Source organism: Aspergillus piperis (genome assembly GCF_003184755.1).
Source record: "Aspergillus piperis CBS 112811 unplaced genomic scaffold BO85scaffold_1, whole genome shotgun sequence".
In the NCBI taxonomy this organism is placed as follows: domain Eukaryota; kingdom Fungi; phylum Ascomycota; class Eurotiomycetes; order Eurotiales; family Aspergillaceae; genus Aspergillus; species Aspergillus piperis.
In genome coordinates, this window is record NW_020291591.1 from 1091738 (window position 1) to 1115177 (window position 23440).

At 52.3% G+C, this 23440-nt stretch overlaps 11 protein-coding genes across 11 annotated transcripts; 7 read left to right on the forward strand and 4 right to left on the reverse strand.

Annotated features, from left to right (window-relative positions):
- Positions 1 to 986: 986 nt before the first annotated feature.
- Positions 987 to 3474, forward strand: hexA (putative Woronin body protein HexA; the record flags this gene model as incomplete). The annotated part of the gene is made up of 3 exons (XM_025661354.1): positions 987 to 1010; positions 1335 to 1789; positions 2418 to 3474. 3 exons carry the CDS (start codon positions 987 to 989, stop codon positions 3472 to 3474), a joined length of 1536 nt encoding a protein of 511 aa, XP_025520806.1.
- A 1472-nt stretch (positions 3475 to 4946) lies between these two features.
- BO85DRAFT_410254 (major royal jelly protein) lies at positions 4947 to 6324 on the forward strand (the record flags this gene model as incomplete). Its single annotated transcript, XM_025657470.1, has 3 exons — positions 4947 to 5228; positions 5310 to 5528; positions 5590 to 6324. The coding sequence occupies 3 exons, from the start codon at positions 4947 to 4949 to the stop codon at positions 6268 to 6270; spliced, it is 1182 nt and encodes a 393-aa protein (XP_025520807.1). The 3' UTR covers positions 6271 to 6324.
- Positions 6325 to 6726: 402 nt separating this feature from the next.
- Positions 6727 to 8006, forward strand: BO85DRAFT_494337 (Aldo/keto reductase; the record flags this gene model as incomplete). The annotated part of the gene is made up of 2 exons (XM_025663864.1): positions 6727 to 7480; positions 7564 to 8006. 2 exons carry the CDS (start codon positions 6727 to 6729, stop codon positions 8004 to 8006), a joined length of 1197 nt encoding a protein of 398 aa, XP_025520808.1.
- Positions 8007 to 8494: 488 nt separating this feature from the next.
- Positions 8495 to 10559, reverse strand: BO85DRAFT_361031 (putative transcriptional regulator (Cti6); the record flags this gene model as incomplete). The annotated part of the gene is made up of 4 exons (XM_025655575.1): positions 8495 to 9162; positions 9215 to 9465; positions 9524 to 9805; positions 9952 to 10559. The coding sequence occupies 4 exons, from the start codon at positions 10557 to 10559 to the stop codon at positions 8495 to 8497; spliced, it is 1809 nt and encodes a 602-aa protein (XP_025520809.1).
- Positions 10560 to 11040: 481 nt separating this feature from the next.
- BO85DRAFT_11436 (uncharacterized protein) lies at positions 11041 to 12199 on the forward strand. Its single transcript, XM_025653860.1, has one exon. It carries the CDS (start codon positions 11522 to 11524, stop codon positions 11849 to 11851), a length of 330 nt encoding a protein of 109 aa, XP_025520810.1. The 5' UTR covers positions 11041 to 11521; the 3' UTR covers positions 11852 to 12199.
- A 266-nt stretch (positions 12200 to 12465) lies between these two features.
- On the reverse strand, positions 12466 to 13108 carry BO85DRAFT_444227 (uncharacterized protein). Its single transcript, XM_025658965.1, has 2 exons — positions 13075 to 13108; positions 12466 to 12997 (listed from the first exon to the last, which is right to left on the reverse strand). The coding sequence occupies exon 2, from the start codon at positions 12834 to 12836 to the stop codon at positions 12588 to 12590; it is 249 nt and encodes an 82-aa protein (XP_025520811.1). The 5' UTR covers positions 12837 to 12997; positions 13075 to 13108; the 3' UTR covers positions 12466 to 12587.
- Positions 13109 to 13177: 69 nt separating this feature from the next.
- On the forward strand, positions 13178 to 14221 carry BO85DRAFT_444229 (uncharacterized protein). Its single transcript, XM_025658966.1, has one exon. It carries the CDS (start codon positions 13182 to 13184, stop codon positions 13986 to 13988), a length of 807 nt encoding a protein of 268 aa, XP_025520812.1. The 5' UTR covers positions 13178 to 13181; the 3' UTR covers positions 13989 to 14221.
- BO85DRAFT_11508 (uncharacterized protein) lies at positions 13947 to 15120 on the forward strand. The gene has a single exon (XM_025653863.1). It carries the CDS (start codon positions 14123 to 14125, stop codon positions 14957 to 14959), a length of 837 nt encoding a protein of 278 aa, XP_025520813.1. The 5' UTR covers positions 13947 to 14122; the 3' UTR covers positions 14960 to 15120.
- Positions 15121 to 15974: 854 nt separating this feature from the next.
- Positions 15975 to 17072, forward strand: BO85DRAFT_11606 (uncharacterized protein). Its single transcript, XM_025653874.1, has 2 exons — positions 15975 to 16807; positions 16961 to 17072. Exons 1-2 carry the CDS (start codon positions 16277 to 16279, stop codon positions 16985 to 16987), a joined length of 558 nt encoding a protein of 185 aa, XP_025520814.1. The 5' UTR covers positions 15975 to 16276; the 3' UTR covers positions 16988 to 17072.
- Positions 17073 to 17156: 84 nt separating this feature from the next.
- BO85DRAFT_482765 (GATA-like domain-containing protein) lies at positions 17157 to 18849 on the reverse strand (the record flags this gene model as incomplete). Its single annotated transcript, XM_025663123.1, has 3 exons — positions 17157 to 18452; positions 18510 to 18685; positions 18744 to 18849. 3 exons carry the CDS (start codon positions 18847 to 18849, stop codon positions 17157 to 17159), a joined length of 1578 nt encoding a protein of 525 aa, XP_025520815.1.
- A 2143-nt stretch (positions 18850 to 20992) lies between these two features.
- On the reverse strand, positions 20993 to 23167 carry BO85DRAFT_360826 (uncharacterized protein; the record flags this gene model as incomplete). Its single annotated transcript, XM_025655566.1, has 5 exons — positions 20993 to 21876; positions 21931 to 22353; positions 22410 to 22608; positions 22682 to 22916; positions 22986 to 23167. The coding sequence occupies 5 exons, from the start codon at positions 23165 to 23167 to the stop codon at positions 20993 to 20995; spliced, it is 1923 nt and encodes a 640-aa protein (XP_025520816.1).
- Positions 23168 to 23440: the final 273 nt, after the last annotated feature.

Below are 23440 nucleotides of genomic sequence, written 5' to 3' on the forward strand. Positions count from 1 at the left end.
GCCCGAGCCCATCGACTGCACCTACGATCAACCCGAGCGAGAGGCTGGTCAAGCACGGGCGAATGGCTGGGAATTGAGACACTCAGAGCTTGGCCGGAGTGGAGACGAGAAGTGAGACCGGCTGGGGAGCAACGAAGCTCGATTCGCCAATGGCGGGACAACACGATGAGCACGGCGCACAGCTGCAGCAAGCCGTGCTGGGCGAAGAGCAAGCTGGATGGTCGATGGGGGAAGTTCCAGGCGAGTCAGCTCCACGCATCGGGATCAATCGAGAGGGAGAAGAGGAGGTGGCAAAAAAAGAGAAGAGAGAGAGATGAATTGACTCTCTAATCATCTCATGGTTTCTCAGGGAACCGGCACCCAAGAGATGGGGTTTGGGTTTCTGAATATTGAACGAAAAGCAGCAATATCGGCAAGGAAAAGCATTGGGCGACGATCGGTTGGAGCTCAGCGGGATCCAGATTGTCCGATCGAGGTTGTTGCCATGGGGACTCGGCTGGGGGCGGCTGGCCAGCCTCGTGGGTGATGAGTTTATTATGGTGTGAATGCGAAATGAACCCAGCTGCATGTGAAGGATGTGGTGCCGAGTGGAGACAGACTAACTGTAGTACTTACTTGCTTCACGGGCGATGCGTTCGAGTCAGTGGAAAATGGAGCTATCGATCAAACTACTGTGATCGGTCTCAACGATGGCGTCAATGCGAGTGTGAAAGGGACCCTACAAATAGCCAGCAATTGGAACACGCGGGCGGGAACCGTGGATGGGATCAATCGCCGACCGTGGATGGAGAGGAGATTAGGAACCTCGGGATAAACCTCCCCCCATCATTAGATTGTACATCCCGCAGGAGGCTGGAAGGGGCGGAGGGGGGCAGGATGATTATTCCAGTAGATACCAGATAGTCAGTCACTGTTCTACTGTAGATACGGAGGAGTGAGTCGTGAGTAAAGTTTGGAGAGCTGAAGCACTTCAGTGGACTGTAAACATGGCCCCAATCCGGCAAGGCGCGGTAAACAAACGCGTATCTCCAGCTACTTCAACACCGTCTTTTCCTCCTCGTCATCAAGCTGTTCTCTTCTCTCTCTCCTCTTCTCTTTCTATCCTCATCCCCCCCTCTCTCCACCTTCTACTTCTTCCATTCCATTCCTCCCCCCTTTCTTATTCAAGCTTAAGCTTATCTTACATTCCTCTACCCCAGGAATTCTCCGCTTGATTTGAGATCGATCACAAAGTATCGTCTCAATTCCAACCCCACGTACTCCCCCCGAGAAAGACTTCTTCTTCCCCGTAACAAGTCTTTTCTTGTCTCGTCTTTCGAGTTGTTGCCCAACAGTTCGAAAGGCATTCGAGAAGAGACGCCCGAAGGACAGCCAATCTGGACTTCGACGCCCGCGTCCCCATCCCCTTCAGTGTCTTCCCGTCGTCGTACCGGAGTGACGCTGTTCCTGAAGCTACTCTCGCGGCGCCTGCCAGAGTAGAGGAAGAAGTCAATCTCGATCGCACTTCGCACGTCGAACGGGAAGATACTCGAACCTCTGCTCCTCTCCCGGACCCCCGTGTCTACGGAAAGGAAGAAGTCGACCTTCACGCTTCTTCTGCTTCAGCTTTTGTCGAACAGGATCGTTACCGTCCTAGACCCGGTGCTCCTTCTGCTTTCCGTGAGGAGGACGTGACTACTACTGTCAATACTGTTCGATTCGACGAGCGTGTTGAGACTATCCCCCCCGTTGGTGCTGCTGCTTCCTCTGCTGCTCCTCGGTATCCCCAAGTTGATCTAGCGCGTGAACGGTAAGCCACTATTTTTTTTTGATTTTTCCCACTTTTTTTTCCCCTTTATTTACATGGTTATTATTTTTGGTTTGTTTTCTTTTTCATTACTGTTTTTGTTTTGTTTTTTTCCCGGTGGCTGCCTGGCTGGGGCATAGGATTGGCACGGGGCACCACATCCACTCCAGCCCAAGTGGAGAGCGACAAGAAGCGGTGTCTGGCCGTGGCTTCACTACTAGTCGCGTCCTCCACTTCCTTCTTACGTGGCACCAAAACAAACAAGCCTCTCTTCCCCAACCCTCTTCTCATTTCCTCTTCTACTTCCTCTTGCTTTCCTGTTTTCCTCCTTTCCCTTTCCCTTTTTCCTATTTCTTCCCACCCCATCCATTGCATTCCCACCCACTTGTGGTCCCAGCTTAAGCTTCCCCTTCCCACATACCACCCTCCCATCAAAAGTATTAAGTCCTGTTCCACCCAATCATCACACGTTCCCCTCAAATCATACCCCAACCCTACTATACATCACATCCCCTTGCCTGCTTGCTTGCGTGCTTGCTGTTTGTCTACCTACCTATTACCCCATTGGACCTCCACCCGCCCCTTCATACATGACTATTGCATTAGTTCCTCTTCTCTGACGCACCCATAGTTATCGTGAACCGTCGGTCCGTTTCCAAGACCGTCAACCCACCTACGATCAGGCTCTCCAGAACCAGCTTGACATCACTGAGCGCGAGTATCGTCGTCGGGTTAATAATCCTACCTACGACGTTCCTGCCTCTTCGTACGACCGCCGCTCTCAAGCTTCGGTAGATTCCTTCTCTGGTCCTCGCCAGCAGTCTAGGGACGTTTCGTACGACCGCCAGTTCAAGCAGTCCGAGTTTGACGTCTCGTACGACCGTGCTTACCAGTCTAAGCCTGTCGACTCCTACCCCCGCGACCCCTACAGCCGCCGTCAACAGAACGTTGAGCCGGTTCCCGAGTCTCCTAGCAGCTCGAACTCTGTGAAGGTTCTCAAGACCAAGACTGTCATTGATTCCCCTCCTTCTCGCAAGATGGGTTACTACGACGACGACGGTAACTATCACTCCTTCCGTCGTGGTGTGGAGCGCGCTGCCGACCGCATCATGCACCCTCACGGTCACCACGACCGCCAGGACGTAGTCGTCGCTGACGAAGGCGGTCCAGTTCGTTTCCGTGAAGGCGTCCGCGAGGATGTCCGTATCGTTGAGCCCCGTGCCGGTGGCAGCTCCTCGACCGCCGAGACCGTGCCGATTCCCTGCCACTTCATCCGCATCGGCGACATCCTGATCCTTCAGGGCCGTCCCTGCCAGGTGATCCGCATCTCGGTCTCCCCCCAGACCGGCCAGCACCGCTACCTGGGTGTCGACCTGTTCACCCGTGAACTCCAGGAGGAGTCCAGCTTCGTCTCCAACCCCTCTCCTTCCGTCGTGGTCCAGACCATGCTCGGCCCTGTCTACAAGACCTACCGCATCCTGGACCTCCGTGATGACGGCCGCCTGGTCGCCATGACCGAGACCGGTGATGTCAAGCAGGGTCTGCCCGTGGTGCCCCAGGGTCACCTGTTCCGCCGCATCCGCGAGGCCTTCGAGGATGGCCGTGGCAGCGTCCGCGCCCTGGTCATCAACGATGGTGGTCGCGAGCTGGTCGTCGACTACAAGGTGGTCCACGCTTCCCGCCTGTAAGCCCACAACATCCACCTTCCCCATTCGGTTTAGCTCCCGTGTTGTACCCGCTGGTTTGTTCCGCCGGGTATGATCCACGGGATACCTTCCCGAATAAGGTTGCCGGGCAACTGGGTGAGAAACTTTTCTCGACGATCCTTATGACATGACCTGACCTTCGAGCTTTTTGTATCTGATGGATTATGCAATGATGGAATGGCCTCTTGAAAATGATGTATTGGCATGGCCTTGTTGTACTTAGGATAATGGATGTAGCTTATGCTGTTTGTATACATGATTTGCAGTAAGCTTAATGTAGTTTGACACATTCCGCTGCAGCGTAGGTTCTGTCACATCCATTCCAGGACAGAAAGTAACTCTCACTGATACTCTACCAGCAGATGTCATTTTACTCTTTCACGATGACACTGTAATCCCATTTATCCTCTTTGTCTCAAATCCCATGATGCCAAATTACACCCCGGTCACTCCAAGCACCCTCCTACACCTTATATGTTGTACGTCCCCTCTCTCAATTACATAGCAATTGCAAATAAAGCGCAATATGTGTATCACTACTATCAGTACTCCGTATATATGTTATTAAACTAATAACCGCTATCTCTACCAGTTCAGTAGGGTAATATATATAATATATACTAGGTCGATATATATCTTTGTTCGTTAAATATTATCAGTCAGCATGATACGACCAACCACAAGTTGACGTTAACCTTGGTCCATAGGATGACAGGTACCAAGTAGAACTAATTTAGTATGTGTTTACTGGGCGTAGGTCGTTCGTTCATTTGGCTATATCGTGATCGATGATGGAAGGAAGGTGGATGACTGACTGACTGACTCGGGCTTAGTGCTAGGATGGAAATATCCAGGCGTCTTGTTACGTGAGTAACCTCCTGTGGTCATTTCTCTACTCGACTCGGTCTCGGAATAGGATGAGTATTGTGGAAGTCGTGTGGTTTTTGTTAGTAGCTTACACACCCAGGGATGCTACAGTGGCTTGTAAGTTCTATCAAAACGAATGCGTCTGTTATGGTTATTGGAAAACTTTTATACGAGCAGGTTCACGGGGATGATTAGTATTGTGCTAGTAGATTTTGTGTAGGGGCAGGTGTTTGTACTAGGTAGGGTGTAAAATATCAGAAGGTCACAAATATGTGTGGATCATATATATCCCGAGCGTACGACGTCATCGTATCTTGTTTAGAAAACCCTTTAGTTGGTAATATATCATGAATAAACCACTTTAATATGTCCCAGAGGACTGATCCTACTGGCCACGACCTGTCCCTGAAGAATCTTAATCTAAATTAGCTCGTTGCTCCTTCCATGGCGTCTGCAACCACCCGTGCGGAGCTTAAACCTGTCTGGGTAAACATCTCGTCATACTATTATACCCCTCGTTCAAGCAACAGCGTATTTATTGTCCACAGGTTACCTCTCAATCGTATCAATCATGTATCCAACTCAAAATGCTTATCTCTATCATCCCGCTGCTACCATTCCTCGTAGCCAGCCATGTCAACGGCCTGGCCCACGATTCCGGAGTATACGGGCCCTCGCTGGAACTGGTCCATCAGTACTATGACCAGTTTCCCACCGGCATCGCTGTATCCTCCACGGGGCGCATGTTCTCCTGCTACCCTCTGGGCCTGGACGCCAATAACACCCGCTACCAGGTAGCTGAGCTTACGGACTCGACGACCGAAGTGCCGTATCCTTCTGCGGAGTTTAACTACCCTCCTGGTGGGGCTGTTAATTACTCTACTTCGCCGGCAGTTTGTCTCCCCCCTACCAATGATACTACATGTCTGTCTAACATGGATATGTCCTAGACAACGGTCAACTACGCAGATCATCTCATCAGCGTCCAAAGCGTAGTGGTCGACGCCAAAGACCGTCTGTGGATCCTCGACACTGGCCGCGCTACCACCGCAAACAACACCCTCCTGCTATCTTCATATGGCGGTCCGAAACTAGTCGGGGTAGATCTGGCCACGAATAAAGTGTTCAAGACGATTCTCTTTCCCAGGGATGCCGTCTACCCGGACTCCGTATGCCCCCTTCTTTCCTATCAGATTATCACTACATATCTAACCAAATAATGAATAATAGTACCCCAACGACGTTCGCTTCGACCTCCGCCCCACCCTCCCCAACACCTCCGGCGAAGGCATTGCCTACCTAACCGACTCCAGCCCAGAGGGCCGCAACGGCCTGATCGTAGTCGACCTCGGCACCGGCAAAGCCTGGCGACAGCTGGACGGGCTATCTATAACGAAAGCAGAGCCCGACTTCCGCGCCTTTATCTGGGGCGACGTGGTCGATGTCTCCACAGGGACTGACGGGATTGCACTTTCAGCCGATGGCGAAACGCTCTACTTTGGTGTTGTCAGTGGACGGGACATTTACTCTGTTCCTACTGCTGTCTTGCGGGATGACTCTTCCGAGGGACGGGCAAAGGCTGTAAAGTGCGTGACCAAGATAATTCAGAAGGGAGTCAGTGATGGTTATGAGACCGACTCGGACGGACAGATTTATGTGGGGAGCTTCGAGTCGAATGCGATTAATGTGGTGTACCCTGGAAATGGCAGCGTGGAGACCTTTGTGAGGGATCCGAGGATGGGGTGGACGGATACGATGAGCGTGGTTAGTCTTGGGGTAAATGGGAATGGGACTGAGGAGAGGGGATACTTGTATTTTACGGAGAATCAGCTGTGGAGGCAGGAGAGGGAGAGGCCGTTTGGGCTGTTTCGGGTGGAATTGCCGGGTGGTGCTGGGAAGGTGGTTCTGTAGGTAGCTAATACTCTAGGTAGGGCTTATTCAGTGAATATCGGTTTCTGGAGAGATAAGTCCGGAGTAGCTGTATAGAATGGAACATCTCATGAAAATGGTCTATGAAGTAGATACTCGGTTTCTGGGCGATAAGTCCGCAGAGTATGTAATGGGGGATATCATGGTCATGGTGTGTGAAGGTATTCAGCCATGGAGATAGGGATGGTATCTGCGGCCTCCAAAACCCTAAGTCCGGATATCCGCGGAGACAGTTATCACCGAGTGCAGCTACTATATTCACCTCTGAAATATTATACTATACAAGCAAAACTCGTATATCATGGAAATATAAAAGGTATAAAAGATCCACTTCATACTATATCTCGATCACTCATATTTCCACCATCCTACTACACACTACACACTCTACTACAAATCCACACCCTCTTATACTCCAAAGTATACACTACAACAACAATGTCCTCACCCGCCACCACCACCACCACCACCACTCCCCCATCTCCAACAAAGAATGGATCCCCCCTCTCCCACCACCGCCACCTCTCCCCCACCTCCTCCATCCGAATCTCCCCCCTCCAACTCGGCGGCATGTCCCTAGGCACAACCTGGAGCGACCGACTCGGCGCAGTCCCCAAATCCTCCGCCTTCACCCTACTCGACAGATTCTACGCCCTAGGCGGCAACTTCATCGACACCGCAAACGCCTACCAAGCAGGGCAATCGGAAGAATGGATCGGCGAATGGATGGCGACGCGGTCTCCCACCCGTCGCTCGGAGATGGTCATCGCAACGAAATACACCCTGTCACCCATCCCCCCGCACCAGAAAGGTTCAATTCAAGAAAGTAACTTCGGCGGCAACGGCACCAAATCCATGCGTGTGTCCATCGACGAATCCCTCCGACGACTGCAAACCACCTACATCGATATCTTCTACGTGCACGCGTGGGATTACTCCACGAACGTGGAGGAATTGATGCAATCGCTCAACCATCTCGTCGTGCAGGGGAAGGTACTCTACCTGGGGATCAGTGATGCGCCGGCGTGGGTGGTCAGCAAGGCGAATATGTATGCGAGGGTGCATGGGCTCCGCGGGTTCAGTGTTTATCAGGGTAGGTATGGCGCTACCTGTAGGGATTTGGAGAGGGAGGTTATTCCGTTGTGTAGGGATGAGGGGATGGGGGTTTGTGTTTGGGGGGTGTTGGGGAATGGTTAGTATTTTCCCTTATTCCCTTATTCCCTTTGGGTAGTATGTGGTGTGGTTGCTAATTGTATGATATGTGCTGGATACTAGGATACATCCGCTCCCCCAACAAGGACTCTGCTCAGAAGAGAGTTCGAAACTTCTCGCACCTACTTACCGGCCACGAAGAACAGGTGTCGTTGGTGTTGGATACCGTTGCGAAGCGTCATGGAGAGGGGGTTTCTGTGACGAGCGTGGCTATTGCCTACGTGTTGCAGAAAACACCCTACCTTTTCCCCATTATCGGCGGGCGAACGGTCGAGCAGCTCGAGGAGAATGTGCAGGCGTTGAGTCTGGAACTTACTGCGGATGATGTCAAGGATATTGATGTCGCGTATCCTTTTGATTTAGGCTTCCCGCATAGTTTCCTCTGTCCTGGGGGGTATCGTGATGGTGGGGGGTGTCCCGGACCTCAGGATGTGGCGTTTTCGAGGACGATGGGGGAGTTTGATTATGTTGAGGCGGGGAGGGCGATTAGGGCGGTTAGGGGGTGAATATGACTATTCTGGGATATTGGCAGGGAGGGGGATGGAGGGTGGGTTGTGTGTATGTGGTTGATGATGGGGAATGAGCTCAATTATGGTAAGGGTGTGGCCATAGTCATGTTTATAATCAGTTTGTTGTATTCTCAGGGATTAGCAGAATGGTATTATACTATCCACAACAATGAACATTAACCGTATGTGAAAAATGAAGCCATATGCAGAACCATAACAGGTGATCAGCTGCATATGGCATATAGCATATACGCACGCCTGAACTCCAACCGACATCTAACATATCCAATTCACGCCTCAACCAAGCAAATCGACTAGATGAGCAGGGTACTTCCATAAGACTCGTAACGCCACTGTCCTCAAGATGCTCCAGAAGCCATAATATACATGTCCACACTTTCAGAAGAGACGAACCGGGTATCGTGCGTAGCAAAAACTCCGAGCCAGCAGTTGCCAAAAGAGAAACGGATCTGCCTGTAGCTCCGTCACCGTTCCCCAAACTTGCCATACTCCTGCTGCCACTTCAAGAGATGACGAGTCAACACATCCATCATCTCCACGCTGCTGAGGTCCTTAAAATCCTTCTCTGCAGCGGGTTGCGGCATTGAACCGCCTTCCAGGCCGGCGCTCTCGATAGCACTGGAGAGGAGTTGATTCTCGCTCAGAAGTCGGGTGATCCCGTTCGGCCGGTCATCATTACCCGGCGGGGTGGTGCTCTCCCCTGCGACGGCCATCTCCACCTGCATGCGTGAAATGAACTCCAAGATCGCCGTCACCCGTCGCTTCATCTCGTTCATGGTAGTTCGTTGGTTCACGTAGCGGGGCCGGCTGGGCTTGCCCGATTCACTGCTGTTGATGTGTGTCCCGTTGACACCCACCCGCGGCGAATCCCCTCCTAGATCATGCGACTGTCCACGCCGCGGCGACCGTGTTGTTGAGTCGGTGCCGTTGGTGTCACGATCGCGAGTATATTGATTCCGTCCGATGCGACCGCCACGGCGTGCAGGCGGGCGGCCGGATTTGCGAGTGGACGGACGCGAAGGTGCAGCTTCTTGGGCAGGGGCAGGCGTTTCCTCCGGACTGGGCTGCTTCGGTTCGGGTTCGCTCGCATTGGGCTTGGTTGGGGATCCTGCTTCATGGTCGGACTCGGCGTCTTTGACAGTTAGCCTAATAATATGATATTGACGATGAGCAGCACCACTCACCATCACCCTTCTGTCGCTCCGAACGGCTTTTCCTACGAGGTGGAGCCTCTGGCTGCTCTGCTTCGGGTTCTTCAGGTTCTTTGGTTTCCTTATCACGCTGGCTGCGTGAAGCGGCTCTCTGCCGCCGGACGCCATTGGTGGCAGGTTTCTTCGACTCATCCTCCGAGACAGGCTGTGAAGCAGGGTTACTTTTCGAAACGGCACCCGGCGAGGGAGAGCTCGTGCGCTGTCGCTTAGTCGCTTGTTTTTGTCTGTTGTCGTGTTAGCGTGATCACCAGTGCGACATTCAACGAGCAATGTTCAACGTACGCTTCACTGTCACTGCGACTTCTCTTGGGCCTCCGGGCCGCAATATCATCACCAGCTGGTTTATTATCCTCTTTGCTCTCTTCGATGGCCCGCCGCAGCTGTTCCTCTTCGTCATAAGCGGCATCACGGCTGTTCATCGTTGACCGTCTCTTAGGATTGGTAGGATCATTGTGTCGTGGTTTTGGTTCCTTGGCTCGTCTGGATGTTTCCCGCGACGATTCTCGCGACGAGGGAGCAGTAGAAGGGGGAGGAGCGACAGGAAGGTACTGAGACGAGTATGATCTGCGAGATCGTAAGCGAATATGCCACATGCTGAGAAATAGCAAATAACCAGAGACGACAACACAAGCGACCAGCTTAAAAATTTAACTCTGGCAGCAAGAACAGACGCAACAAGGATCGAGGAGAGAGAAAAGGCATCAGCTTACCCGTTTGTTTCGCTGATTATTTTATGGAGGTCCTTGCGACACTCTTCACAAAAGTACTCATCGGGGCTCATAGCCTCGTCCATGATCCCCACACAGCCACCATGCTGCCAGACTTTGCACGAATCACATTGGATGAACATGCTCCCGATCTCGTCTGGCAACAAGTCTGATGCGTCTGCGGTAAGATTGAATGCCTCATCTTTGATACTGGCACGCAAACCATTGCGCCGACTTAGGTCACGTCGAGAAGGAGGCAGACCCGGGTACTCCTGTTGTCCACAGAGACACCGGGTAATCTCTTCCTCTTCGTCCTCTTCCTCCCCGTCATCGTCGTCACCATCCTCAAGTCTCATATGGTGATCATTATCCTCCTCCCCCCGAGCACGCTGTCGCTGGCGTGTTTCTCGAAAGTCACTTTTCGAGCCTGTGTCGGCATCGTCGATCGACTGGGACCGATTGGTGGAGGAGCGCTGAGGGGAGGAGATTTTATGATTCGACCGGGTGCTTCTTTCGCGAGCCATGGAATTGGAGGAGCTGGAGGAGTTTGTATGCTGAAGAATAGCTGGAGAGGGCTGGTTGCGTGCACGAGAGGAACGACGAGGCGTCATAATGGAGGGAGGTTATTAGCGGGGGAGAGGGCAGAGCGACCGAACTCTGACAATAAAACGGTCGTAAGGTATGGAGGGATGGGAGGGAAAATAGGATAGGGGTTCAGAAAGAGAGTGGACAACGTCAAGGAGAAGAAGCCTGCCCGTGAGCGAGCTGTCGCACACGGGTGGAGAGCTGAGGGAGTCGACCACGCCTCAGACAAGTGGTTAAGGATGACAAGAGATGCAGCAGAGGGAAAAAAGCCGGCAAGTCAAGGACAGAGGAATGCCAATTGGAACCAAAGGGGAAAAGACATCCAAGAACTGCGCCTGCGAGCTTGAACGAAGACCGAGGACTACATAGTCTGTGAAATTGCAGGAAAAGGGTTGGTGGGGAGGAGAAAAAGGAAGAGGAGGAGCGAGAAAGAGGGAAACGGACCCAGAATGAGAGCGTGAGTGACGGCCGGCCGCCGGAACGGGTTTCGAGCTGCGCGCCTTTGCGGTCAACGCGCATTGGCCGTTTCCCCGCTCTATTTCTCTCTCTCTTTCTCCCCTCTCTGTCTCTGCGCGCGCGCGCTGTTCTCATCGACTTTTACTCTTCTCGCACGACTTATTGATCGATATTTATTGGATGACCCATTTCTCGCTAACGTGTACTCTAGTGAAGCCGTCCTCTCCCTTCTCCTCCGCCAATAATGTCGATCGGTGATAAAGCCGAGCGGAATGCGATGATGACATTCATGCCAATACTGTCCCCCAAACCCCGCTCACCTCTCAGCGTTGCTTTGTGGCCAGTAATCTGGGATCGTCCTCTTCGTCTCAATCTATATCTCTCTTTCATCCTACTTGGATCGTTGTCCCATCTCGACTGACGATGGCCCAAGCGACTGCTGGTACCCATCGCCACGGACATTACTGGGACAAGGTCGGAAATTTGAGACCTTGCTGACTAACACACACTGTGGCAGACTCGTGAGTCCACCATGGCTCCTACATCATCCTTCATCTTCGTGTTGGTTAGAAAAAGATTCTGGTTGATCCAGATCAGCGATAGCGATCTCTTTGTATCACCCCACTACTTCCGCGATCATACAGAGCCTACCAGACTACGCCGTGTGTTCGGGTGTACGGGTCAAGATACAGCTCACCATGAGCTGTTATGGGGTCGGTTCACACAGTTGGCGCCATATGGCAAGAAAATCTGGTTATATTGTGGCTTCTTCGAACAAGAGCTGGCTGAGGATATGATGAGTGCCACGGGCGAAAGCACGTGTAGTCACCGACAAGCGGATATTAAGAGAGGCATGGGATAGACTAATGGAACGAGGGACGCAAGGCATGTCGGAGCCTCCGTATGGTCAACATTTGCAGTGTACCTGGACAAGCCGACCAGATTATACATAGCTTAGTTAGGAGAACTCAGGTCCTTGCAGGGAAGGAATAAAGGATGCGACACTGCAGGACAGGCTAGACACATTTGGGAGGAAAACTATTCCGCATCGTATGAGGAGGGCTGAACATGCGCGGTATCCCCCCGAAAAGAGATTGCCCGCGCACCGCGTCGTGTATGAACCACGATCGGAGGAGGAGAGACAGTGACTCGATTCCGGAGTAGATAGTTGAGGCTTTGGGGCGCACTCTGGCCTAAACGGGACTAGCGGCACCACATGGCAGCCTTAGGCAGCCGTAGGTATCCGCTCGGCCCAGAAAGGAAAGCGGATTAGTTATGGGGAGTGACTTATTCATCTAATTATTATCCACGAGCCATTCGATTCCCACCCCTCCGCCATCTTCGTCCCCTGTTGCCTTCCCCTCTTCTGATTGCTAGTTTACTTGTTTAATTCCCCGGGATCGGCTATCGCTGCCCGTCTATCTTTACACCCGTTTCTGCCCTTTTCCCCTGTCCCTCTTTTGCGTGGTCCGGGGTTGAACTGGTTTCGATTGTCGGTCCTTCCTTGCCGACACCTCGGGTTGAGTCGTCAAAAAGTCTGTGTGGGCGATATCGGTGCATGGTCTTCTACGTAAGTCCCTTGCTCTGTCCCGGGGATCCTATGAGTTCAACTTTGGCTGTTGAGACAGGCGGGGACCTTGGATGCCCTCGTGGCTGGTCTCCCTCCAAACTCTGTGTGGTTCCAGGTGCCAGCGTTGGGAACATGACAACTGACTTGTGGGTGCCAATCCAGTGCGGTCAAGGGTCATCTCCGTATTGCTCCTCCACCCCCCCTCCTCTTCCCTCCGTATCCACGCCGACCAGACGGAACTGGCTATAGAGTATCGTGTTGGGGATAGGTTGGCCATCGAGGAATCATAACCAAAATAATTGGAGGGAAGAGTTGTCTCTAGATTAAAGCAAAGGGAACCATCCGGGGAACTTACCGGGTTGGGTTACAAGGAGGCAAACCGCCATTCGGCTGTGGTTGTGGAGGTTGAGAGAGAGAGCCGAGAAACTGCCATCATGACTGCTACGCTCAGTATGTCTTTCACCAAGGATGTCTGTTCCTCCGGGGAAGTAGCGTCTGGCCTTGTTGGTGCGTACAATTGACGGGTTGTCCCCCGATGATGGATCCACGAATTCCTGGGCGGATCTAGAAATCAGGGTTCTGCTGGCTGCTCAGTTGCTGATACTGCTCACCTGCAGATGGGATGTTTAATTCGGCCCCAGATACACCGTCCCCTGTCTACCCGGATAGGCTCATCCGCCCTCTGCCCAAGCGTACCCTCCGCTCTCGCCTGTCCTCTGAAGCGGCCGACTCGATCCTCTTCCCACCGGCCCCTCCTGCCACTCAGCTGTTCTACGGAACCTCTGTGGACAGCGCAGACATAGTAAATGACACCAAAGTCTATGTGCAGCAGAGCGACGGTCGCGACCAAAGCCCTGAGCGTGACCATTTGCCGTATGAGAATGGGGTGGAGCTGGAGAGCGGTGATGAGGATGGGCCCGTAGTTGTGCGTCGAAGTGCTGGTTTCCGCGGGTCGTCATTGTCCCCCTCTGCCGCCTCCAGTGCCCCTCCTCAGACGCTGCCCAGCAACAGTGAAGGGCCTCTAGTGAAGTCCTCCTCGGCGGGTCCTGATGGGTACGATGCGTTTGAGAACACCAACAACAAGAAGAAGCGCAAAATTCCTACACCAGGCAATCTCAGCAGTCACCACTCCACCCTCTCTCCAGAGTTCTCCAGCATGGGCCTCGCGACGTCTTTTCAGTCCCCTTCCACTGCTGGCGAAGGCAGCCATGTGAGTACCTTCTATGGCACGGGCAGCCCCGCGTCTCCCATCTCCAGCGGCATGTCCGGTGCGGGACGAGGTCGCCTTGGCCGCCAGCCGCAGCGTGGTAGCACGGGGAGGAACTCCTTATCGCTTCATTCTCCCATCAGTTGGCCTCGGACCCCTACGCGGCGCGATGGCCTGTTGTCGTCCCCGGGACCAGCAGGTATGTTTCTGTTGTGTGTCTGACCGAGTGTTCGGGCTTCGCTTACGCACGTTTAGGTGACTCCGCCCCGAAGCCAGACCAGGGCATAATCTCCGCCGCTATTGCAAATGCCGCCGCTTCAGCATTCTCCCCACCTCCTGGACCCGGTCATGTCAGCATGCTCGAACGACAAACGCCTACGCCGACCAAGACTCAGTTTACCTTCACATGCGAGTCGGACTCGTCGAAGGGAATGGCTCTACAGGCACAGAACCCGTACCCCGCACAGCATCGTTCACCCAGTGCTCTCACTGCAGCTGTCCAGAGCCAGCGGGGATATTCACAAGGCACCCAGACGATCCCAAATGCCGCTTCGCAAGCCAACTCTTCAGGGGCGTCTCAACAGTCACAGCACTCGCAACCGCCGCAACTACAGACTGCGGGGACTGAGCCTGCAACCACAGGGAGGAAGAAGAAGCGGTCTCCGGGTAGCCTCTACGCTCTGGCCGCGCGCCAACGCAAGATCCAGCAGCAGTATGCCAACCTTCACCACCCGCCCAGCATCGAGGACATCTGGATCTGCGAGTTCTGCGAGTACGAGAGCATCTTTGGGCACCCGCCCGAGGCTCTCATTCGCCAGTACGAGATCAAGGACCGCAAGGAAAGGAAACGATTGGCGGAGAAGAAGCGGTTGCTCGAGAAGGCCAAGATGAAGGGCCGTAAGGGCAAGAAAGCGACTAAGAACGCCAGCAAGCACGCAGCGGCTCAGCACGCAGCCTATGACCAAGGATACGACCGAGCGTCCGTGGATCATTCTTCAACCGGAGGAGGACCAGGGGTGCATGATGACGAGTACTTAGGCAACGAGTACGAGGACGAAGGGATCCCAACCCCACCTCCAGCGCCTCCAGGTACTCTCAAAAATGCACTACCACCAGGACATCCGCCCAAGCCAGCCGCAGCAGCCGGGTCGGGCGCTAAGAGTGCAGCGGACGGCGGGACAAGGCCGCCCTGACAATGGAGCAACGGCTATCGAGCTAGCGAGCGGTGATAGGCCGTTGCTCACTCTTCCTTTCGGTTTTCTCCTTGACTGTTTTCGATTTAATGCATGCCTACTTTCTTCCACAATTATTAATTTTTTTCTTTTCATTTCTTTTCCATTGCATGATTGTGTTAGCCTTCTGCTTTTTTTTTGCCCATTACTTGCATGAATGAATCCCCGCTCCGGTCGATGAATGTCACGTCAGCGTCACACATGAATATTTCAGGTTCAGGTTGGAATTGTTGAGCAGCATCAATGCATATTGGAGAATATGATTGGATGAGAGGCGGATGGGATGGACGGACAGATGAGAATCAGGTGTGTTCGAGGTCTCGGTATTATGCATGCAGAGAGAACATGGATGGATGGATGGATGGATGGGATGGGACAAATTGGTGATACTATTTTAGTCCGTAGCGCTAATGTAGATCAGATCCCACGACGAGAGACGGGATGAGAGAGAAAGACAGAAAGAAAGAAAGAAAGGAATCCATGTTCTGCTCTGTTGAAGATTGATCGTTCCACTAGCCGCCAAGCGTAACCCCAAACCTCCCTGCCGACCAACCCCGTTCCAAGCTTCTAAACTCCAAGAAGGGCACGGCGCTTCGCCCACCAACCATACACACCACTTCCCCCATGATCAACGTATTTACCGTCCCTCTGCAGCCCTGAAACCATGATTGCATGAACTGGCGCGCGCCCTACACAGCAGTCAAGTCAATCAGTTCCTCCATTTCTAAAAGTAAGTATACAGTTACCGCCGACGGGCATGGCAGTTTCAGCCCATCGACACGAACCAAGCTTGCGAGTGTGTAATTGGATGGATTAGGGTTCTGCTGAAGATGTTGATGTTGACGATGAGGATGATAAAAATAGATGTTCTGGATGTCTTGGTATTGGATTAACGGTTATATAAAGAGAGTGCAAAAGGGATGGTATGGAAACCTAGCAGCAGAAGAAAGCATTCTTTCTTTATTCTTTATCTCTCTCTCTCTATTCTTCTTTCTTTGAGAGTCTCCTTTGTTTAGACAGTGTCTATTGTTTCGACGTGAACGATCAATACTTACTACTACTATCTACTATTGCCATTTCTCTTCTTCTCTCTTTGATTGACCACTTTCCTACTACATACATACTACACACTATTCCTTTGAATAATTGTTGTGATTGATCGTGATATTATCTTGCGCTGGCGCAATAATCTCCCATCTCGACACATACTATAACACACATACATACATACACATCTCTCCTTCCCCACTAAACAACCACGACCAGTCATAAAAAAAAATGTACCTCCTCGCCTTCCGCCTCATCCGACGCATCTTCTCCAAATCCAAAAAATCCAACAACAACCAAGACCCCAACGGAATCAACCTCGACTACCCACCACCACCCGCCTCCAACATCCCCCGGCGCCCCCGTCTAAAGCACTACACGGAGCTCTTCCTACACATTCTCCAAGCCGTCTTCGGTCTAACCACCATCATCCTCTACGGGATCGACATCCACCACGCACACGAAAAGTCCGAGTCGGCAGATGCACGCTGGGTATACGCCATCGTGACGGGGATGATGGGGTGCGGGACGGCGCTATTCTACCTGGTTATGATGCATTGGGTGTTGAAGACGCGGACGCCGTTGGCAATGCGCGAGAGGTGGAATCTGCCGCTGTTTGTGTGGGAGGCGGTGTTGTGCGTGTTTTGGTTGACGCTGTTTGGCATCTTTGGGAAGTTGTATATTGGGGATTATGAGGATAGTAGTAAGGTGACGAGGATGAGGCGTGCGGTTTGGGTGGATTTGGTGGATTTGGTGCTGTGGGTGGGGACGGCGTTGTGGAAGGGGATGAGGTGGTGGAGGGGGCAGAGGGGGGTGTTTGGGGTTGATGGCGTGGAGGAGAAGGAGGGGGTTTAGGCGGGTTTGGGTGGGAACTGGCTTGTTGGGGGGATTGGGTGTGGGATGAGGTAGGGAAAGGGAGGAAGAGGAACAGATGGGTCATGAGATTAGTAGGAGGACTGCTGGATAATTATTGTATTTTGTATTAAGCACTGAGTGCATGCGTCGACGCATGAGTAATGTCTTGAGATATTAAAAGATGGCCTTGTATCGCATATTGCATCTTTCTTTCTGCTCAGGCTGAGCTGTCAGTACTCGTTTTTCTCTTATTCTACTACTCTCTAATCTCTTCAATGACCTCTTCGGTCTCTTGCTGATCCTCTTCTCCCCCATGCTGTCTACTCTGCTCGATCATCACACTAAGCTGGCTTTGTCTGCGTGGCATCGAAAAGTTGGTCAACACTGGAGACACTTCCTCGTCCGTACTGCCCTGACTGTCAGTTGCAAACGAATCATCATGGTTTGAAAGCCGCTGGAAAGGAACAGCAGAGCTTGGAGCCGTGGACGCCTTTCCGTGTGAGTCCCCGAACCGGGATGGGGATGGTGTGGCATTAGTGACAGTGCTGCTTGATTCAGCCCGTACTGGTTTGGGTGGTGTCGTCTTGGGTTCAGTTTCTGGCCCCGGCGTTCCTAGAGAAGAAACCAGGACCTGTTCCTGGCGTACTCGATCCGAAAATCGCTTTCGGAAGTTCTTGTCAACAAGCTTCATGCTAGATGGTTGCTCGTAGTTCTCCGCCGACAGATATCGCGCATCATAGCGGCGACATCCAGTAGCCGAAAAAAAGTTGGGTTCAGGTAGGGAAGGTTCGACTGCATAAAATGCTCTGCGACGTGGAGGTGGCGGCTTAACATGTGCCTCTTCTGGCCGATCCGTGTCGAGAAGCTCTCTTAAATCAGATAAAAACAGCTCTGGGAGTTCTGGGGGTCTTTCAACTTGTGCTTTTTCGCCCTGGACCGAACCCTTCTCGAGTATGTCTTTGGCAAAAAGGCCTTTACCGGGAAGCTCGGTCTTCGTGTCTCTTGGGGAGACGGCAAGGTCTGGACGAAAGTCGCTATGGCTTCTTGACAAAGGCTCCGTTCCATCCAATTCACATGCACCAATGGTAGTATTTGACGCACTGCCAAGTTCCTGAATTGGTGGGGTTGGGGTATATTCCAGAGTCAGCTGCGGTGAGTCTGGTGGTGGACTATGGGCAAGGGTAGAACTGGTACCAGACGACTGCTGTGAGGACTTGCGCCGCATTATCACAGGCCGACGCTTGCTACTTTTTGCCTTGCTAGCCACGAAAACCGCCTTTTTTTGCGTCTGTCGGGGCGCAGTGTCTCCCATTGTAGGCACTGATGGGGGAACCGGTGTAGGGGGGTTTGATGGTTTGCGAGTGGTACTCTGACCGTCAATGTCCGTTAGCAGCAGACGAGTCGTCTTATGTGTTTCTCCGCTGGAACTTCCGTTTCTGGGCTTCTTGAGTATAGGGTGAAGTGGTGCCTTCCCGTTGTTACCAGCCGGCCTCCCGGAGCCTCCTTCATGATTCCCCTTGGATGACTGAGCTGCTTGAGCTGCTTTGGTCGCCTGTCAAAGTTAGCACATGTTCCCATCGCTGCCAACGTAGGCCGCGATAACCCTCACCTTGCTCAACTGCACCAAACTAAACGGGTTGGGCTCGGAAATACGTAGGAACAGACTGGCCAACGTAGTTCCCAAGAGAGTATGGTTCAGACAACGACTTCCCCATATCCTCCAGAAAAAGTTCTCCAGCCTGTATCCCACGTCGTCATCATGCGCTGATGGATTGGCACTGTAGACTATTGCGCTATGAGCCACGTTGCATTCGCGACAGGGGAAGGCGCAGGACAAACCCACCTTTCCAAAGCTGCACGACATCACCAATATTCACCGGACCCACGCCATCCAGCTCCGTTGATACCTTTGTTGCCGTGGTCAGCAAGCCTTTGGGGAGACTTTCCATGGTGAGAGATGCCAAGGCCGCAGTCTAGCTGAAAAGTAAGTAAGGCCCCAACTCAACTACATGATCAAAGGAACAACGAGGCAGAAGGTTCGCATGTGAGAGAATGTTGAGGTCAGTACCAACAGCACTGCCCGGTAGATGCTGTCAGTGTCGCGTCTGGCGGTGAATTGAGGGGCAGGGTCGCCCGCCAAACGCAGGGGGTGGGGAGGAAAAGGGATCCTCCAGGAGGTAAGTAATCGATCGCGATAAATGGCTGGTAAGAAGAGGGCAGGCCAGCGAAGAAGCGAGTCAGGGGAGATTCTGTTGTATTTGAAGAGGGCGTTGGTTGGTGGGCGGAACTGGGGGAGGGATCAGCTGCAAGGGCAGGAGCGAAGACACGCCGGAGATCTTCAACCTGCAGGGCTTAATAGTCGTTGAGGCAAGAGATGGCCGCGTCCAGGTGACCCTGCAAGGCCCCATCCAGGCAACATCATCTCCCCTCTTCCCCCATTCATCCACTCGCTCCCCCCGTTCCACTCATTCATTCATTCACTTGCGCCGCGCTGACTGCAGCCTGCAGGTCTGCATTCCCCAGGGGGAGGTAAAAGTTGACCTGTCCGTTTTGCTGCCTTACCCCGGAGCTTGCCGATGCTGCCCAGTGAATGGGAAACACAAGAAACCATCCGAGACAGCACAGGCCATCATGAACAATAGTGCCCAAATGGGTGGATCCCGCACTACAAATTCAGTGAACTAGCTGTGGTACTGACCCAAAGCACAAATGAGTCGTCACAGAAAGATGGATCACACTGTTCGTAACCATGGTCATCAGCAGTTATCCAACCAGGACGGATGGAACCAGTGCTGCCATTCATTCTTGTCGGATTTACCAGCAAACATCACGACACCCGCTGTTAGCGCCCCCCGTGACCAACGGCATCCAAACGATCTCCCAATCGGAGGCCCCCGATTGGCTTCGGGACCGATTCTCTCTCCCTCATACTCCGGGTTGCCATCGTTCAAGGGGCTGCACTGGCAAGGATCTAGGAAGAAACAAACGGACGACCGACGATTTGTTGGACCCCCTATATATGACTAAGCTATGAGCATGGGAGGGACCGCAAACATCGCAAGAGAACACAGCGGCCAACTCGAGGACACCGCGTGGCCCGAATTCTCTGCAGGGACTGGCTCCAGGGTCTCTTTGTTCTACAACACCCGTTCCTACACGAGATGAAGTCAGCTTACCTCGCGCAATCTATGTGCCACCACCAACATGCCGATTCACTCGCACTGGGTTCGCGCAGTGCTACCCTTGCAAATTCGAGGCAATGCTGAGAGCTCTTCCCGAAGGGATGAGAGTAATCCTCCTCTCTCGGTAAGCTGACAGCCACTCGGCGATGAATCTGCATTCTGATTCACACATATTCTCCGCTTTGGAGTCTTCGAGGAATGCAAGTCATCCCCACAGGCGCCCATGGGCTTGAACAAAGCATAGTTATTGGTCGGGATTCTGATTTGACGTATTCCCAGGACTAACCAATTCTCCCATTTTCTAACAGATCAATCTTCTCTACTCCCTTATGAAATCATATTGCGACCTATACCTTTCAGCAAGGTAGTATTGTCATCATTCCGCTCATGCTCCACGCTGATCAGACATTCCGATCAGCTCAATTCCCCGATCTGACAACGATTGACATTGGCTTCTTCACAAGTCCACCATTGGGGAAAGATTTCCATGACAAGCTCCAGAGTTGCGTCATCAAGTGTTACGTCCACACAACGATGTCTTTATTAATCGACGATCACTGTCCCCAAGCACTGGAAAACCTGTCACATACATTTTGTATATGACGTAGCATCACCAAAAACACATCAAGCCACAATAAGCCAGTTCCATATAAGCTCAGCCCACATGCCACGAACAGGAATGCCTAGGCTGTGAGTGTGAGGAATGGGTATTGCCCACTTTAAGGCTCGGGCCGCAAGAATTCAGTTAAGTCTACAGGGATAGTTTCTTGGTAACTCGCTCGGTAAGTACAAGCCCCATGCTTTACAGCCGAAGATGAAGGCAGACCCCAGAACAAACTTGGGTAAAACTGTTTAGGACGCTACAAGTATCTGCTTCCACTGCAACACGAAATATTTTTCCCAGTAACATTCACTCCATCCATTCTTGTCTAAAATCCAGCCGAGACAGATAATCCATATGTCCGGCCGCCAGCGAAGCATACCGCCAGACATCAGGATACATATCCACCCTATCCGAGATCTGCAGACTTTGATTTGCGAATGTAAAAAGCACCTTCAGCCTCACGGAATCTGCGTCCACCAAATCCTCGACGAGTCGCTGGAAGAGAGCCGCTACATAGTCGATCTCTTCACCTGTTATTAGCTCATTCTCATATGCGGCTGTCCCGTCCAGGATGCAGATGACTTGTAAATTTGGAGGAACCTGCAGAACGAGTCGTCGGAATAGCTCACAGAGCGCTTTGATGTTGTTGCTCTCACAGGCGTTGAGAAACCCTCTGCCTAGAAACTGTAGACTTGGCGTGGCAAGCTTGTCGCTGAAGAGAAGCTGGGTGATGAGACTTCGCATCATCCCTGTCGGGCCGCCGAGTTCGGGATCTTCTTCTTGACCGTCGTGTAGTGATGCGAAGAAGAATAGAGGTAGACAGTCGGGACTGCTAATCAGGCTGTATATGAATGTTGAAACGAATAGTGACATTGGAGTGACCATTATTGCTGGATTGGTATCCAGACGGCCGTCTACTAGAAGGAGTGATGGTTGTGGGGCCCGAAGCCATTCAGTAAACTCATCGGTTTTGGCAAGCCATCGCACACGTCCGAGGTATGAGGATTTAAATCTACTGCCTTCTTGGAGAACGATCTCAAGGTCATGGGCTGCGGTATGTGGTGAGACGCCCAAGATCCCGAGTAGTTCGATTGGGGTAACTGTTGTAGATGTTGAGTCTCGAGAATTTGTGCTGCTAAGCGAGAGGGATGACTGCAGAGCCTCGTTTTTATGTGCCAGATCCGAGTAGGCTAGTCAGAGATCGTTAGTGTCATCAAAGGATGATGCGCGTAGAGCGATCTTACCGCGTTGCAAGAGAAAGATTTGACCCTGTTGGACCTCATACTGCTCCCGAGACTCCTTACATAGAGCCTTAAACTCATATAGTAGCTCTGTCATAGCCTGTGCACCGGATTGCTCTTTTTGAAAGGCAAAGACCTCTCGATACTCAGCTCCAACCTGCTTCTTCACTTCGGTTACCAGGTCTTTGATATCGCTGCGGGCTCCTTGAAGCTCAGTGTGAAGGGTCTGGATGTTGGTATTTGCTTCCAAGCCCAAACGGTGCGATTCGCTGCTGTGGTAGGCCGTAGCAGCAGTGATCTTGACTTTCATGCGTTCTAATCGCTCTTTGATGGTTACGAGATAACGGTTCCAGTCTGAGAGCACCTGGTCGACCGTGAGAGTCTCTCGGATCCTCAGGGTGAGGGACTCTGTGACCTTTCGGTACCCTGGAATCAGGTCCGTGAGCTAAAGACCATGTCGAAGGGACAATATGTGAACCCACATGGCTGCCTCTTTAACAAAACATCAAGCAATCCTGGCAAGGTCCTAACAAGGGTTCTACAGAACTCCCTACACAATTCCTCGTCATCCGCTGTGGGGTTCAAGTAGTTATAGGCCGTCTGGATTGTCAGAACAGTCTCGGGCACCGTCTCGAAGGCCTCCAAGATTTTGGCGCGGTTTTCTACTCCTCTTTTTGCAGTCTAAGAAAATAATGTCAGCTCACGCAGTATGTCACCCATCTACCGAGACACAACAAGATGTTACCTCAAATACTAGTCCCAACACGCCCTTAACAACACTCAGTCCATATTCGTCAGGTATGGCATCTTTCAATGGCGACAACATGCCAAGGCCCTGGACAGCAGCAGATGTATAGTCTTTGCGAGCTGATGCCACATCCTTTGCTTCGTCTAATGTCCTCAGAACCATCTGCCATGTGTAGTCATAGAATCTTGGCTCTTCCGGGGGCGCGATGGCATCATGATGCTTTAGAAGTGTTTCAAGATCTCTAGTGATGCATTAGACCATGCATATGTTGAGCATCTGCATGCACATGTATCATTCTGGATGGTCGCACCTGATTGTCGCCAGCTCGGCGGGAATGTACTTCTCTTGTTGCTCATCGAATTCGCTCTCCACCGCGAAGGCGGGGTGGAAGTCACGCCCCCGCTCCTCAATCCACGCCCGACTCTTTGCCGTCCCCGTCTTGTCCGCTGGGAGCGGCTTTGGTTTTCGGCGACCATGGAAGAAGTGTGTCATATCGGGCGATGTTATGCATCCAGATGAAGACCTCCATAATCCTGCGGATCCCTGATGAATAATATGTAGAAATGGGATGGGGCGTATGTGAGTCTGTCCTCCGTGCTCTAGCCCTCTGCCCGAGTCATGCTGCTATCAAACCTTCTGACTATGTTTGCTTTTAGATACGAGTTCCATAAGCCCTAGTGGCCGTATTTTCTAAGCTCACCCAATCGATGCATGACAGGTGTGGGCGCTTAACAATCAGCGCAATTGAACCATGTGGTTAATGCG